The 17,832-nt window shown below is 42.9% G+C and overlaps 2 protein-coding genes across 22 annotated transcripts in view; one reads left to right on the forward strand and one right to left on the reverse strand.

The window, feature by feature from the left end:
* IFTAP (intraflagellar transport associated protein) overlaps window positions 1-11,782 on the reverse strand; it is a 90,343-nt gene extending 78,561 nt beyond the window's left edge. For 11 of the 20 annotated variants that reach the window (XM_072619111.1, XM_072619100.1, XM_072619112.1 and 8 more), the window contains exons 1-2: window positions 11,107-11,284; window positions 8,907-8,944 (exon numbers count right to left, since the gene is read on the reverse strand). The gene's annotated coding sequence lies outside the window, so the exon portion shown is untranslated. Of the gene's footprint in view, window positions 1-8,906; window positions 8,945-9,887; window positions 9,967-10,618; window positions 10,728-11,106; window positions 11,299-11,534 lie in introns of those variants that run through there. The other 9 variants (XM_072619101.1, XM_072619107.1, XM_072619094.1 and 6 more) reach the window with 5 other exon arrangements.
* On the forward strand, window positions 10,471-17,447 carry RAG2 (recombination activating 2). Of its 2 annotated transcripts, none has more exons than XM_072619090.1 (2): window positions 10,471-10,673; window positions 13,168-17,447. In XM_072619090.1, the coding sequence occupies exons 1-2, from the start codon at window positions 10,505-10,507 to the stop codon at window positions 14,781-14,783; spliced, it is 1,785 nt and encodes a 594-aa protein (XP_072475191.1). In that variant the 5' UTR covers window positions 10,471-10,504; the 3' UTR covers window positions 14,784-17,447. The 2 variants fall into 2 exon arrangements, with proteins under 2 accessions (XP_072475191.1, XP_072475192.1); XM_072619091.1 differs by lacking the exon at window positions 10,471-10,673 and adding an exon at window positions 10,706-10,789.
* Window positions 17,448-17,832: the final 385 nt, after the last annotated feature.

Genomic DNA, 17,832 nt, shown 5'->3' on the forward strand with positions numbered 1-17,832 from the left:
GCTCAAAGGGCTATCAAACTGTGCGTATCCTTTGACCCAGCAATACCACTATTAGGTCTATATCCCAAGGACATGCAAAAAAAGGAAAAGGAACTATCTGTACAAAAAATATTTATAGCATCTCTTTTTGTGGTGAATAAGAGTTAAAAATCAAAAGGATGCCCATCAATTGGAAAATGGTTAAACAAGCTGTGGTATATGATTACAATGGGATATCACTGTGCTATAAGAAATGACAAGCAGGATGATTCCAGAAAAACCGGGAAGGCTTACGTGAACTGATGCAGAAGACCACTGTAGACAGTAACAACAATACTGTTCCATGAGAAACTGGAAACGCCCTAGCTATTCTCAACACTGTAATGACCCAAGACAATTCCAAAGGACTCATGATGCTGCTGCACACTACCCACCTCCACAGAAACAACTGAGATTGACTGAAGCCAGACTGAAGCATGTTATTTTTCACTTTCTCTCGCTCATTCGAGTCTTCTCACACAAAATGATTAATAAGGAAATGTTTTACAAAATTGCACATGTATAACCTATACCTGATTGCTCAGGATCTTGGGGAGGTGGAGAGAGAGGGAGGGTAGAACTTGGAGCTCAAAACTTAAAAAAAAATGTTAAAGAAAAATTTATAATGAAAATGTATATTAGAAACAGGTTACTAAGTAAAATCAAGTTTATCATTTTTTCTAAAAATGATATTATGCATGCATATGCTTTGAGTGATTTTATTATGTGTCTGCACATTTTATAGAATTTAACTTTTTTAAGAAGTAAAATTCTAAAAGTTTGAAACAGATTGGTTTCAATATTTTCTTTTTGCAGTTTTGATTCCACTTTTCCAATGTGTCAAAAAACACAGTTTCACTTTGCCAACATTTTCTCCATGCTCCAAGGGTGGAAAGACAAGCTTTCTTCCTCTGAAAAAGGAATTTCGATCACCACTGCAAACCCTCCCTAGAATGTGGGTTTCATCTCCATTTTCAAGTATCATTTTTAGCCTAGCTTTAAAGCAAGATCATGGAACCTTTAGTGAAAGATAATTTTAGACATTCTGGTCAGATGGTTACATTTAATTAGCTGTTTTAAATGAAATTGGCATATCAACCGTCACCTCTTCTCCTCTTACCAATTCATCATGATAATTAGAAATTGCCTCTCTCGGTATTTCCCTTCATTTCCTCCTTCTTCCTTTTTGCCAGTTTCAGAAGGTTCTCATAGTAATAATCATTCATTCAACAAGTCAAACTATCTCCCTTTCCACTCTCAGTTATATTATTTCCTGACAGGTCAGGCACTTGTTAACAGAGAGCTATGATTCAATTTTCCAGGCTTATCCCAAAATATTGTGGAAAACTGCCACTGATTCTATTTTTAGATACTTTTATTGACTCACTGGGTAACACTAAGTCTTAAAATGATAGAATCTTAGCCTTGGAAGGTACTTTAGAGGTCATCAAGTCTAAAATTTCTCCCAATGAAAGAACCCATTCTACTCAAAAATCCCTGACAGAAGTCTATGTCTTTTGGAAGACTTCTAGTGACAGGGAGATCACTACTTTTGTGACACAACCCATTCCACTGCTAGACTGCCTTGACTGTCAGAAAGGCCTTTGCCATAGTAAGCCAACTCTGCCTTTCTGGAACTTGCACCCACTGGTCCTAATTCTTGCCTTCTGGAATCACATGTCATCACTACTGCTCCCTCTTCCATACCACAGAACTTCAAATATCTGAAAAGAACCATTGTTTCCCCTGAATCTTTGCTTTTGAACACCTAAAATCTCTCATTTCCTCAATCCCATTATTAAACACAGCCATTTCCAAACCCCTCAAAATTCTAACTGCCTTTTTCTATATACTTTCTTTACTTTGCTAAATTCCACTTCAGACACAATGGGGATTACTAGTCACCAAATTCCAGCTGCGGTGTGACCAGTGAGGAACAAAGTGGGGCTGTTACCTCCCATCACCTGTGACTGCCGGCTCGCACTGAGCTAGTGATCCACTCCAGTCTCCCAAGTTCTTCCACATGAATGAGGTGGTCTTGTCAAAAGTGCTACACAGCTCAAAGTTTTAACCTAAATGCAGAATTTTACATTTATTCCTACTGAAGTTCATCTTGTTGGTTATTTAAACTGCTTCACTATTTGTAAAGTAGAAAAAAATGCTTGCAGGTTTCGCACAGACACTTTGATGTTGCTAAGATGATTAAATGAAAGACACTGCCCTATTCTTCCCCACTCACTAACTTTGTAACACTGGGCAAGTCAATTCACATCCCTGGGCCTCAATTTCCCATTTATAAAACAAAGAAGATGCACTAAATGACATCTGAAGTCCCTTCCACAGTTCTGGTTTGTTGTTACCGATTCTCTTCCCTTCTAAGGTCACTGCCTCATCAAGTTAGATGGGCAACCACACATCGTTTGTAGAGACACTGAGCACATCCATTTACATAGTGTGTAGATGATGGATGGATGGATGGATGGATAGACAGACGATAGACAGACATACAGACAGATAGATATAGACAGACGATAGACAGACAGACAGATAGATAGACGATAGACAGACAGACAATAAGACAGATAGATAGATGGATAGATAGACAGACGATAAATAGACAGACAACAGACAGATAGACAGACAGACAGACAGACGATAGACAGATAGGTAGATAGATATAGACAGATAGACAGACAGACAATAGATAGATAGATATATAGATAGATATTGGATGCATACAGGTTATGTACATAGATACCTATTTTGCAGTAAGAATACAAATTCCATTCTTCCCCAAAGCAAGGGAAAGACTGGATAACTAATGACTGTGATTTCACTACCTGTGACTTTTTCAGAAATAGTACTGTAGCCAATGGACAACGTGGTTACTCTCTCCAAAGGCGCCAATCACAACCCATCAACATTCCCTCATTCTATGTGACTGGTGCCTATATCTTCCCATAAATCTTCTGTAGGGTTTCCAATGCTGTGTGGATACTTATCAATTCCTCTTTGCTCTCAACACAGGACTGACTGACTCACCTTTTCTGCTCAATTTTCTCTAAGGATATCCTCTCTGCAGCTTTCCTTTCATAACTCTTTGTGGGTAACTTGTGGCCTAATGCATTGGCCTTTGGTGAGGCTCAATTTTAATTCTTTAGACACGGATCTTCAAAGCCTTAGCCACATAGCACCACGAGAAGAATACTGCTGTTTAAAAAGACAGATCTCTCCCTATCCCAGGAAAAGCTCAGCTTCACTAAAAGCACTGCACAATTTCTTTAATATCTTGGACCCACAGATAAAGGCCAGAACTGCCCATGAAACTGTATATAGACAATGCATTACTTATTTAAGTTTAGAATTATGTAACAGGAGATCAGGTTGAGTCTGATCTGGAAAACTCATAGTAACTCATGTTTCCAAAGATCCCAAAACTCTCACAGGCAAAAAGAGAAAAAAAAAAACCATCACTTTAACACAAATATTTTATTAACAATGTTATTTCATTGTAAATAATGGAAGGTCACAATCTCAGAAGAATCAAAATTACAAGTAGCCCAAAAGGTAACAGAAAAATGTATGGTCAGCATAAAGATACTTCAACATATTACTAAAGGTAGCTAGTATGTGAGAAGTGACAGAAAAGACAGCACTGAGGACATGTAGCACTCAAAAAGGAGGGGGACCAATCATGCCACTGAAATGATAAACAAATCAGTGGACAATCCATAGTCTAGTATCCCTAACATAGTAAATGAATATCACAGGAAGCCTCCAATTCCTTGGGTGTCTCCTCTCTGAAGGACCTCAGAAAGCTACAGTCAAAAATAGCATGGGTGAGAAGCTGTGAAGAGGTTAAAATCTGCCCTGGGAAAAAGGAGTCGTCACTGTTAACATCGAGTTCTATCCAAGGATCAAAGGATGTCAGTATATCACCTTGCTAAGCCTTCCAAATACATACAGATGCAAAGATTATTTTCTACCTTTGGGATTATATTTTCTCCCATTCTACAAATGTTCATTTGTTTCTGATTTAAGACAAGGGTACAGAAATATATCGCAGTAAGAGTTTGAATTTTGATTTGCCTGAAAACAGGGGAAGAACATATAGCTTTCTGTGATTTCCCTACTGGTGACTTACTCCGAAACGCTTGATTCAGCAGGAAAAAAGAGTCAAGACAATTCTGATCACATAACACAACCAGATGTTACTGTGTGGCTGCCTTTGCCACTATTCTTTGAAGCCTTCAGAGGTCCACACTATATCCAACACTTCCTTTCTAACTCTCCCAAGGCCCCTACCCAGTGGGCATTGGCATTTTGCTGACTGGCCACTTCTCTTCTAGGTGTCATACAAGGCTTCAGCGGGGCAGGCTGCCTGCCTTTGATCAGAGCAATTCTCAAACTTGCTAACACCCAACAAGGAGGCACATGTACAGTCTAAGCTCTGAGGGCACTGACTTTGGAGTCACACATCTAAGCCTGAGTCTTGGTAACATTCAATGACTCTTGATCTCTCAGGGCCTTATCTTCTTAATATATAAAATGAAAGGGTTAGACAATCTAAGGTATCTTTCCTTCCTGCTCTGAATTCTACGATCCAACATTTTTGCTAAATCCCAGCCTCCCTGGAAGGCAACTACTATGCTCCGTACTGAGGAATTTACTGAACCCATCTCTAGTTACTTAGGTATTACTAAAATCCATAATCTCAGAAACCAGCCAATAGCTATTAATTAATCTATTCTGTGCTATTTAATTTGTGTTGAGAAATTTAGACCCTGGGACACCTGGTATGCCGATTCTTTAATATTCCTTATTTGAATTCCTCATTATGCTTTCCTCTTGGAATCAATCATAGCCCTTCACATGCCAATATAAACAGTGTAAAAAAGATCCCGTGCAATCTATTTTGCCACCAAACCAAAAAGGTAATCTGAAAGAAATATCTGGAATAGACATCGTCATTTTTAAAGGTGTGGGCAAATATTCTAATCAATGGAAACCATATTCCTACTGATCAGCAATTTCATCAGCCTGCCCACACAAACGTCAACTTTCTCCCATCGTAAAATTCTTGGTCATGTCTCTCCATAAATTCTCCATTAAGGATGCAGTGCACATGACAGAGGCAGCATTAAAGCTATATGTTGTCCCCTCATCTTCACTACAAGGCTGGCCGACTTTGTTTCTCCTGTTACTTATTCTTTAGGATAGCTTTCATGCCATTTCTTGAAACCAATCAGCATTGATTGCTGACACTGATTCTTGAAGAAAACTAGAGTATTCTATACAGATTCTTCACTATGTTTTACTCATCCTTGAACCACATAAAAGTTACTGGCCTCGAGCTGCTAAGGGTACTACAATTAGATGTAAGCCTCCTTTCATTAGGTCTCCAAACAAAAAAGCCATCAGAAATACACATCTAAGTTATTAGGATCTCAACTCATTGTCCCAATCTCCATGGCCACTCTTCCAAACCTTTACAACCCCTCTCAAACCTCCCATGGTTCCCCCTGCTTCCTTCTTTCAGCTGAGAACCTTGTCTCATAGCATATGGAAAAAATTGAGGCCCTTCACTGTGATCTCCTTCTCCACTATTCCTAATTTCCTATCACTCAAATGCCTTCTGACACTCTCTCTACTCGTCTCATATGATAAACTGGCCTTATTACTTACCAAGGCTAACCCTCCTACTTGTTCATGCCATCCCATTGCATCCCATTTCCTCCAACAGATGGCCCCCTCTGTCATCTCCACTCTTTTACTTACTTTCATTCTCTCATTTTCTATTGGTTGATTCCCTATTGCCTACAAACATGCCCATGTCTTCCCTATCCTGAAGAAAAAACTCACTTGACCTTTTCTGTCCCTACTAAATATCATCCTATTTCTCTTCTGCCTCTTGTAGCTAAACTCCTCAAAAAGGTCACCTATAATAGGTGCCTCCATTTTCTCTCCTTTCATTCCATTCCAACTTCCAGTCTTAACGTTCCACCAAAAATTCTCTCTCCAAAGTTATTAATGATTTCTTACTAGCCAAATCCAATCGCCTTCTCTCAGTTCTCATTCTCCTTGACCTCTCTGCAGCCTTTGACGGTGCTGATCACTCTCTCTTTCTTAAATGTCTCTTCTTTCTAGGTTTTTTGGGTATCACTCTCCTGATTCTCCTCCTACCTAACTGCTCCTTCCCTTTCCTTTTCTGGATCTTCCTCCAGATCATGACTTCTAAACTATAGGTATCCTTCAAGACTCTGTCCTTGTTTCTCTTCTCTTCTCCCATACTATTTCACTTGGTGATCTCATCAGTTTCCATGGAATTTAATTATCTATTTGTTATCTTTATTAATATTTAACTATCTGTGATGATTCCCAAATCTCTTTCCTGCCCCAATCCCCCTGCAGATCTTCAATCTTGCATCTCCAACTGCCTTTCAGATATCTTGAACTGGATATCCAGTAGACATCTTAAAGTCAGTATGTCCAAAACAGAACTCATTCTCTTTCTCCCCAAGTGTACCTTCTCACCCACCCCCAACCCCCACTTCTCTATTACTGTAGAAGGCCAAATCATCCTCCCTGCCCCTCAGGCTCCCAACCTAGGAGTCATCCTGGATTCCTCATGATCTCTCACTTCCCATTTTCAAGCTGTTGCCAAGGCCTGTCAATTCCACCTGTTCATCGTCTCTCAAATACGCCCCCTTCTCTCCTGATATTGCCACCACCCTGGTACTGGCTCTCATCTCCTCATGCCTGGATTACCGCAGTAGCTGCTGGTGGGTCTGCCTGCCTCAAGTCTCTCCCTACTCCAGTCCTTCCTCCACTCAGCCACTAAGGTGATTTTCCTAAAGCTCAGGACCAATCATGTCACACCCTCAACTCAATAAACTCCAATGCCTCCTTATCACCTCCAGGACCAAAAATAAAATGTTCTGTTTAACATTCAAAGCTGCCTCCTACCTTTCCAGTCTCATTACACCTCACTCCTCAACACACACTCTTCAATCCAATAACACTGGCCTCCTCGCTCTTCCATTGACTCTCCATCTCTTAGCTCTGGGTTGTTCTCCCTGACTGTCCCCTCTCCCTGGAATGTTCTCCTCCTCCCCCTCACTACTGATCTCCCTGGCTTCTTCTAAGTCCCAAGTAAAATTCCACCTTCTACCAGAAGCCTTCCCCAACCTCTCTTAATCCCAGGGCCTTCCCTCTCCTCATTATTTCCTATTTATCCTGTATATGGCTTGTTTTTTATATGTTTGTTTGAACACTGTCTCTCCATTACATTGGAAGCTTTTTGGGGACAAGGACCATCTTGGGCCTCTTTCTGTATCAGCACAGCACCTGGCACAGAGCAGGTGTTTGCCCAATGTTTACTCACTCACTGACTGTGGTCTCCACTTTCGGAGGAAGCGTTCACATCTGATGAAACTTTAGTTTGTTGTTACTATTCTCTAAAAATTTTTTTATAAAAATTCACCTGCCAAAGGAATATATCTTCACAAGCCCAAACTGAACCCTGCCACCTCCCACCCCATCCTTCCCTGCTCTGACTAGCCATGAAACAGTTAAATTCTGAACATCCACCATGTACCCTGTTGGGGATCTTCCTGAACCATCTGAAGGCGGGGGAAACGGTCACAGGCAGTTACCCACATTCGAAGAGTGTTCATTAGAACATCTGTAAGCACACACACTCTCGCTCACTGCCAGCTTTCTGCTACTACGGCCCCAGTGTGCAGACACAGAATCTTCACAAAGTGCTGACATTTTAATCCTGGTTTAGACGCAAAGATTTCAGGGAGGGGGAAGCCGCCCCTCCGGCGCTCAGGTAGGTCCAATCCATTCATTTCTACCAAATCTAAAGCTGGGGACCACTTCATAAACTTTGGGGAAAATGATAATGCCACACTTCAGAAGCTTCTTCCTTTCAAGTGGACTGGTGTCCAGATGGGGAAGGGATAATGAAGAATTGGGAAGCTGGGTTGCTTTTCTGGCTCAGCACACTGCAGGAAGTTAATCCCTGGGCCTTTGGAGAGCTGTGTATTAATCTTAGTGCACAAATGCTTCCCTAGCACAACTGTCAGAAAGAAAAACTAATCCCAGTTTTACTGCTAGCAAAAATCAAATAATGTATGCATCAAACCTGATTAACCTTGCAAGACGGTGTTAATTCATACACTAAATGCCTGCAGTTACATAAAGTTAGCTGTTATTAAGGGGCAATCTGAAAACATGGGCAAGACTGACCGATCAGATCTGATCTTAATCCAGAGTCCAGTACCTTCTTCAAGAAGGAAAAAATCGGGGGGAGGCAGAAGAAAGACTGATACGAGACATTACAAACCCAGACCTCATATTGTAGATTTGGTTTGAGTGTATTCTATGCTCTTGGCTTCAAAATGAATAAATGAAATTCTCCCACTGAGAAATGTTAGCGTGGGGTTAGAAAAACCATAGAAGTATAATGGCATGAGATTTCTGTTTTTTAGAAAAGCTCTTCAATGTGTGCTCACTTTGAAATTTCCCTCGGTTGAAGAATAGTGCCTTGTTTAAAATTTGGCACATTTCAACTTATTCTTTTTTTAAAAAAGATTGTTGTTACATTGTTTTTCTTTCCAGTATTCATTTAAAAACCAAGGCATGGCAAACATATGAAACTCATGGAAAATATAAAACTGCCTAATTCAAAGAAAATATATTTGACCTGATAAAGTGACACATAATTAACCAAAAGATAGAGCAAAATAATAGGTTGGGCAGATGAAATGCATTTGATCATTTACATATGTGCATTACTTACCTAATTTTAAATAAGAGGTAATTTTTTAAACTGAATAGGGAAATATTTGATGAGGGCTACAAAACCCAGAAGGCAAGCTTACCTTATTTACATGTCATCTCAGTCACAATTCTGAGGCCCCTGAAATGACAATGAGGTGAGTTATCAACCAGGGATCAAAGGGAGGGAAGGTCAAAAATTCAATATTGTCAAGTACTCATTTCCAAAGCTGCTAGGAAAATCCACTGTGACCCTAAGCTAGCAGGGATGAGGAGAGTCTTATCTGACTATTGTTCAAGAACAAATTTTTTTATTTAATCAAAAATAATCATGTTTTCACATATGAGAGTCCAAGATCCCTAGGACAACTCAAAAGCTGAGGCCAGTGGGTTAAAATGAAAACTTGATTTTAAAAGCCTTACTGAACAAAAACCATCCTGCTGAATAGTGTCTGCTTCACCCGTGGAATCTGGGAGCCATTCCCGACTGCAAAGTTTGTTTTCTAACCCAGTAACAGCCTTCCCAGGTGTTAGAAATAACCAGCCTCTGGCTTTTTGGCCTGTGCCCCTCAGCTCTGCAGCTATGAGAGAATGATGCGCCTCCTGCTGTGTATAATCACCTATGTGTTCCAGCTTATTAAATTGAGGGCCAGTAATAATTCCTTTCAGTTATTTTGGATTCATAGCCAGCACCTTCTTAATTACATGACTGCCATCTCTTCCTGTGCCAGGATAAGCCAATGGTAAATAAATCTGCCAGCTAGGACTTATATGTAAAAAAACAAAAATAAATAAAAATAAAAACCTTGTTAAACCCATTGTATTTTTGAAGGAAAAAGAAAATAATTATTATTATTTTTTTTTTGGTAAAAAACCCTTCTCTTCCAGCCTTATTAGTGTCTAGGGGACCGAGATTACTTTCCCCCCTGGGGAATTCGGAAGAGTGAATGTGTAAAGGTCACTCCTCTATACAGAGATTTAATGAGATATAATATAGAGCATTGGTGCTAGGTAGAAGCACCAACTGCTCACCGAAAATGACTACAAATGAGGCTTCGGGAACCAAACACAGGGTTCGAGGATACCTGGGGAGCAAAGTGATCACAGGAGCAGAGATTCCCAACGTTTGGGTCCCTCAGGGCCTGGCGGCACGAGGAGAGGAGGGGACGGCAGTAACCCGCGTCACCTGCACGCGCCTCGGCACCCCAGTTAATTCAAGCTCTCTGAAGCGCCTTTCTGTTGGGAGGCCTGTGTCCACACTGGGGACACAGAATGGGCAGCCGCGTGCCATCTGCTCACAACCCGAAGGGGAGACCGGGCGGGGCCCCAGGAGGTGGGATGCAAAGAGGGGCGCGGCCAGAGCAGCAGCACAACATGGCCTTTACCGGGCAGATGGGCATGGGTGCGCCTGTGGGCGTATACATCCATAGACACAGACAGGTAGATGGACACACAGACAGATGACGTACACCAGTCTCCTTCACTGTGCCAATCTTCACACTTCACACCAAACCTCGGGGGGCTTCGCATGGCTGCCCCCCCCGGCCGACCTCCCCCCTGATCCACGTGTCCGGCCACGACCCCATCCCTGACCCTCAATCTCCCGCCGCCATCCCCGTCCACACGGAAGCCACCGCCCCCTCCGGAAGGTCTGCACCGGCCCAGGGCCTCCACCCTGGCCGCCATCTCCCGGGCCTGACCGATGCCCCTCTCAGGCCGCACAGGGCGCGCTGCTGCCGCCCCTATTCACGCTTCCGTGCACCAGGTGGGCTGCTCGGGGCGGGCACAAGCTCGGCCTCGGTCTCTGACGCCTCACCAGGTCCGCGGGTGGGGAAGGCTTCCCTCCCACGTGGAAGCGCCCTTCTCATTAGGTAACAGCAGCGCCAGCCGGACCCTCCCGCCGTGTTCTCAGCCGCCGTGGGCCAAGGGGGAGGGGCGGGCCTGGCTCAGATCCACGCTCTGCTTCTGGGGGTGCAAGACCTGGAAGGTAAACTGAGGCTCGGGGAGGCTCGCCGGGGGGAGTCGTGGCAAAGGCCCAGAAGGCCGCACTCAGCCCCCGGCATGGGACTTTGGCAAGGCCACCCTCTGCCTCGGGGTCCCCCCCGGTAAGAGGCCCCCCGGCCTGCTTCCCCCCTCCCCCCCCCCCCCCCGCACCGCACCCCGGGGGGTCGGAGGGGGGCAGGAGGAGGCGGGCCGGGGGCGTGGCTGTGACAACGGCGGCTCCCGGCCCGGGGCCGCCCCTTCCGTCGGGCCTCGGGCCTCCCCTGCCCCTCCGGCGCCGGCGGAGTCGGCCTCGACGCTCACCTCGTGGCCCTGGGAGCCCCGCTCTCCAGCCCAGAGGAGTCCAGGCCGCCTTCTCGCGGGGAGGCCTGCGCCGTTAGCCGGGCCTCTCGTAGCGAAAAGGCTTCTAGGAAATGTAGTTTCGGTGCTGCCCGCAGGCCTAAAGGGAAAAAAGTAGACAACCTGAAACTACAATTCCCAGAATTCCCAGGGAAACAAGTCCTCCCCTTCCACACGTCCCCGAGGCTGGAAGAGACCTAGAAGAAGATTCCGGAGTTCCTGACACAGCGGAGGGTCGCTCGTTTTGGGCTGTTTTGTTGTTAAGTCGCGTCTGACCCTTTGCGACCCCACTGGGAGTTTTCTTGGCAAAGACAGTGGAGCGGTTTTCCACTTCCTTCTGCAGCTCATTTGACAGATGAGGAAACTGAGGCAATTAGGGATGAGTGACTTACCCAGGGTCACACAGCCGGTTAGCATCTACGTCCCAATTTGAACTCGGGGCTTCCTGAGGGCAGTCCCTGAATTCTATCCAGGGGCCCCTCCAGCTTCCCTGAGGCCATCAACCCACACGTCCCATTTAAAGAGAGCACCTAGAACACAAACACGAGCTCCAGGGGTTACGTTGTAGTGGAGAGAGGGAACCCTGGAGAGAGGGAAGGGAGGGAGAGCACCTGGGAGGGGGAGGGGAAGCCGTGGGGGCGGCTCCACGTGTAGAGCTCCTGCGCTCCAGCCTCTGCCCTCCGCCCTCCCCTCCCCTCCCCTCCCCTCTCACTGCTAGCACCTTGGACAGAGACTCAAGACAGTTGGGTTAGAGTCCTGGCTCACACTGGTGGTGAGATCCTGGCCAAGTCATTGCACTTTTCTGAGGCTCTGTTCCAGAAAGCCTCATATTTACTACTCTATACGTGTATGTCTACACGCATACACACATGGTAGTTAATCTATATTATATATACATTAATTCTATATAATTATCTTATAATTGTCATATAGTAATATATGGCTTAATATATATTTGATGTTACGTTAAGTTATATTATTTTATGTTATATTGTGTTATGGCATATACATTATATATTTTAAGATAGCATTTTATATTATATTTATCATGTTATATTTATCATACACATGTGTGTGCATTTACATATTATATATGCATATATGTATGTCTCCTCTCCTTTCCCTTGTCCTCTCCCCTGTCCCCTGTCCTCTCCCAAAACCTTACACCTACTACACTCTGAAACTGGGACTCCAAGGGGCCCCTGCCAAGGGCTCCAGGACCCTGCTAGCTTTTGAGTGATTATCAATAGTAACTGTTGCTGTTTCCCACCCAGCCTGATGTCTTGGTTTTTCTTGACCTCCTTAAAGGGGCCATGCCCTGGCTACTTCTTAAACAGGCCTGTTCAATGAATGGGTGTTGCCTTACCCTAAGTGAGTACCTGCAAAGACCTTGGCCTAAAGGGCCCAAGGTCTCCCAGGGCATCCTGGGCCATCTCTAGTCATCCTGATGCATATCTGGTCACTGGATTCAGATGACTCTGGAGGAGAAGTGAGGCTGGTGACCTGCATAGCCCCCCCTCACTCAAAACAAAGGCAAGTGCAAGTCATGTCATTCTTTCTCCGATGGCATGGTCTTCTTAGGACAAACACAATGTATACATAAATTTGTATATGTATATATACACATGTATGCATATATACACATATACAAGTTCAAATTCCCATATATACAAAAATATGTGTATATATACATATGTACATAAGGATACATATAAGAATATAAACATATTCATGTTTATTTACTTTAGGGTCAACTAGGTTGACCCTAGTTTAGAATCAAGAAGATTCATCTTCCTAAATTCAAATCCAGCCTCAGATACTTACAGTTGTGTGACCCTGGGCAAGTCATTTAGCCCCTACTTGTCCTCATCTGTAAAATGTGGACTCACTGGAAAAGGAAATGGCAAACCACTCCACTATCTTTGCCAAGCAGGTCACGTAGAATCAGACATGACTGAACAGCAGCAGCCAACAAAAGTAGATATAGATGTGAGTTCTTACTATTGTTTTCTGTGATTTCTTTAGATAAAGGATCTGCTCCATCATCTGTCAGCATGTCCCTACAGATGATAACAGTGAATAATAACGCCTCCTTAATCCAACCGGGTTTCTCTCTGATGAATTTTGATGGGCAAGTTTTTTTCTTTGGACAAAAAGGCTGGCCCAAGAGGTCTTGCCCCACTGGTGTTTTTTCCTTTGATATCAAACGGAACCAGCTCAAACTGAAGCCTGCTCTTTTCTCTAAGGACTCCTGCTACCTCCCACCTCTTCGATACCCAGCTACTTGCACCTTCCAAAGTAGCCTAGAGTCAGGAAAAGTTCAATATATCATCCATGGGGGAAAAACCCCAAACAATGAGCTGTCAGATAAGATTTACATCATGAGTGTCATTTGCAAGAACAACAAGAAAGTTACTTTTTGTTGTACAGAGAAAGAGTTAGTTGGAGATGTTCCTGAGGCAAGATATGGCCACACCATTGATACGGTTTATAGCCGAGGTAAGAGCAGGTGTGTTGTCTTTGGAGGACGGTCCTATATGCCATCTGCCCAGAGGACCACAGAAAAGTGGAATAGTGTCATGGACTGCTCTCCAGATGTCTTCTTAATGGATTTTGAATTTGGATGCTCTACCTCCTACAACTTTCCAGAGCTCCAGGATGGGCTCTCCTTTCATGTCTCCATTGCCAGAAATGATACCATTTACATTCTAGGGGGCCATTGTCTCACTAATAATAGCCGACCGCCCAGCCTGTACAGACTGAAGGTGGATCTGCCACTGGGGAGCCCAGCTGTGAGTTGCACTACCTTGCCAGGAGGAGTCTCAATCTCCAGTGCCATCCTGACTCAAACTAAAAGCAATGAGTTTGTCATCGTGGGGGGCTACCAGCTTGAAAATCAAAAAAGGATGGTCTGCAATATCATCACTGTAGAGGACAACAATATTGAGATCCAAGATATGGAGACCCCAGACTGGACACCTGATATTAAACACAGCAAGTTATGGTTTGGAAGCAGCATGGGGAATGGGACCATTTTTCTTGGTATACCAGGGGACAATAAGCAAACTATGTCAGATGCACACTACTTCTACCTTTTGAAGTGTGGTGGAGATGACCTAATAGCAGAAGAGCAGGCAACATTCTCCTGCAGTCAAACATCAGCAGAAGACCCAGGGGACTCCACTCCCTTTGAAGACTCAGAAGAATTTTGTTTCAGCGAAGAAATCAACAGCTTCGATGGGGATGATGACATCGACACCTATAATGAAGATGACGAAGAAGATGAATCTGTAACAGGCTATTGGATCATCTGCTGCCCCACCTGTGATGTTGACATCAACACCTGGGTACCCTTCTATTCCACTGAACTCAATAAGCCTGCCATGATCTACTGTTCTCATGGAGATGGTCACTGGGTTCATGCCCAGTGTATGAACTTGGCTGAGCATCTGCTCATTCGTCTCTCAGAAGGAAGCAGTAAATATTTCTGCAATGAGCATGTGGAGATTGCAAGGGGCCTGCAAACACCAAAAAAGACTCTGCCTTTAAAAAGAACTCCATTGAAACCCCTCCACAAAAAAGCCCCAGTGAAAATAATAACTCCAGCCAAGAAATCATTTTTTAGAAAGCTATTTGATTAGAATAAGAATTTTTGAATTTCAATTTCATGCATCAGTTTTTAGACCTAAGCTAAAAAATCACAGTTCTAACACAATTCTGTTTTGTCCACTAGAAAAAAAATATATCTTTCTTTTACTCATATGAGTTTAGTCCTAGAATAAAGTATAATTTCAAATACATTCATTGATGAAACTGTAAGTTCAGCAAGTAATATACATAAAGGTTTCCAAATCATAGCTTTGGAGTTGGAAGAGACTTTAGAAGTCATCATATCCAACCTCTTTATTTTACAGATGAGAAACCTGAAACCCAGAAAAGTCATGAGATGTGTCTAAGGTCACAGAGGTAGTAATGGGCAGAAAACAATTTGAACTCAGATCCCCTGACTTCAAATCCATCCTCATTTCCAATGAGACTTTCATATATAAATATTACTCACAAAAAACCTTAAACATAGAAAAAATACTTTGTAATACCTTACATTTCGATAAAACTTTTAATTTTTTAAAATATTTTTGTGACATTTTGGCCAGTTATGAAATATTTGGCCAGCAACACTGAGAGTAGCCCAACCAAATTAAAATGTAATTGGGAAATATTTAAGAAAATAAATAAAAGTGCAACAGAACACAGATAATGTTAATATGTAGTTTTCTGAGTCAATATAGCAGCCTGCAGGAATCTTTATATGCCATTTAGTGGCACCATTTCTATTGGAGTTTTACACAACTGCTTTAGGTCTTCACAAGCCCATGAGAAAGGATTAGCCCACTTGACACATGAGACTGAGATATAGAGAACATCTGTGGCTATCTAACAGAGCATTTTTTTTTTAATTTAGGGCAAATTTCACAAAATATTCCACCAAGCAAGCAGCATAAAATGCACCTCACATAAATATTTTTTAAGACAAATTCAGTTGGGAGGAGAAAAGGTAGATACTCTGGGATATGACAAAGCTATTCTGCTCAAGTTGTGGAGAACTCAGAGCTCATCCACAATGTGGAGAAGCCAGGGGGGAAGAAAGCCAGCCATCTGTTGCCAGAGGAATGCCCTTTGAACTTTAGCACCTTGGGAAAAACTCTTGATCACCCCACCCTAGTTATGTCTTCTGTTGTCTAATGTCAAACAGCTAATTAGTGGCAAAGCTGAGACCAGAACCCAGCATTCCTGATGACCTTTCCTCTACATAACATTGAACCTAGAGTCTGTCTCTGGGATCTCATTTTTTTAACGTCTATCTAATGGCATAGGGAAAAGGGAACATTAAGTCCTAACATCTTTCCAATTCTAGTCCATATCAGTCACCATCCCCAAGTGTCTACAGTGTAGACTGTACACCCTACTCATCATCAGAGCTTCAGGTGCTGAGCTAAAGCAGTGAGTTGAATTAGCTACAACCAGTTCAGTTGCTGAGTTCAAACAGATCACCAGGTGTACTGGAAAGATCACACACTTGGGCTCAGAGAATCTTGTTCTGTTGCTGGCTTTGCTGCTGACCCTGTGTGTAACCTTTCCAGGTGGGAGTAACCTCTCTGGCTTTCAGTATCCTCATCCCAAATCAGGGGAGTCTGGACTATTTTATCTGTAAGGGCCTTTCTGGCCCCAAATCCTCCCTTATAAACCTGAAGCCTTTGAAGACAATATCACAAGAAGTATAAGATCAGCACTGTTAAGCCCTGTGAAAGTGAAAGAGAATGACTGAGGAAGCATTAAAAGGGGTATTAATGAAATTACCAATGTGAAGGCCGGTCGGATGTTTTTATTGAATTCCTTCAAGAGAAGCTAAAAATAGTTGATGAAATTAAAAGGCATGTGATTAGAAATTTGTAAAAGGGAAAGAGTCTTTTTTTATTTATTTAGTGCCTAGTTAACCTGTGCAGTTGGATGCCAAAGGATATTGTAAAATCAGTGAGCTTTGTAAGGTTCAATTAGACACTTAACAGGAAAAAGAATAAGCTTTGCACCAGCTAGAATGAAAGTTACAAGTACTATTCATTTTGAGGCTCCAGGGTTTCCATTGATTACTAGACAGGATTAGAAATAAACATCCCCTCTGATGGAGTGTTTTCTTAAGAAAGAATTGCATCTTCTACTAAGAACATTTGCCCTACCATCACTGGTTATCAGTCTTCATCAAGGGCTCCATGGAGAAGATACAAGTCCTATGGCAGATGGAGCAGCACAATCCAAATCTCTTCTCCTGTGGCCTGGTCTTCCACCTCCCAAGGATTGCTGGTGTGGCCTAAGCAGTGTGTATTTATGGTGCAATTTGAAGAATGTGACTTCTGATTACTTATGTTGTGGTACTCATTCTCAAAAGCCATTGGCAAGGAGATGGTCCAGTACCTAGAACACTGGGCGTGGCATCAGGAAGACCCAGTCTCAAATCTGTCCTCGGACACTTACTAGCTTTGTGACCCTGAGCAAGCCATTTAACCTCTCTGTTTGCCTCACTTTCCTCACTTGTAAAATGAGAATAACAGCAGCACCTACCTCTCAGGGTTGTTGGTAAGGAAGCAGTAAAATCAGATTTATAAAAGGCTCTTAACACAGTGCCTGGTAGACAGGAGGTGACTAATAAATGTCTGTTTCTTTCCTTCTTTGTGATGTTCATTCTCAACTGCCATTGCAGATAATACTACCATGTAAAACTAATAAATAAAGTCTAAAGAGTTTCCCTATTTCTACTGCATTTTGCCAATTATTCACAGTCATTCATAAGTGAACAGAATTCTGCCATGTCATTCTCTCAACAGACCTCCGTCATCATGTCCTATTATATTTATAGGCATCACATGACGGTGTTACCATGACTACAGTCTTGAGGTTTTTGACAAGAGCTCAGGAAAGGAAGTGATCCTTAGAGGGGAGTGGACTGACCTCCACCCTTAATTTAGTTAACGCAAACACAAAAGGATCCTAAAACTAGAGTGCAAAGGGACCTCACAGGCTAGCTAGTCCAAAAATCCTCATTTTTACAGATGAGGAAATTGAAGCCTAGAGAGATTAAATATCTTACCCAAAATTCAGTAGGAGGAACACAGGAGCACATGACAAAATATAAAA

This window comes from Notamacropus eugenii, chromosome 6 (genome assembly GCF_028372415.1).
Source record: "Notamacropus eugenii isolate mMacEug1 chromosome 6, mMacEug1.pri_v2, whole genome shotgun sequence".
Classification (NCBI taxonomy): domain Eukaryota; kingdom Metazoa; phylum Chordata; class Mammalia; order Diprotodontia; family Macropodidae; genus Notamacropus; species Notamacropus eugenii.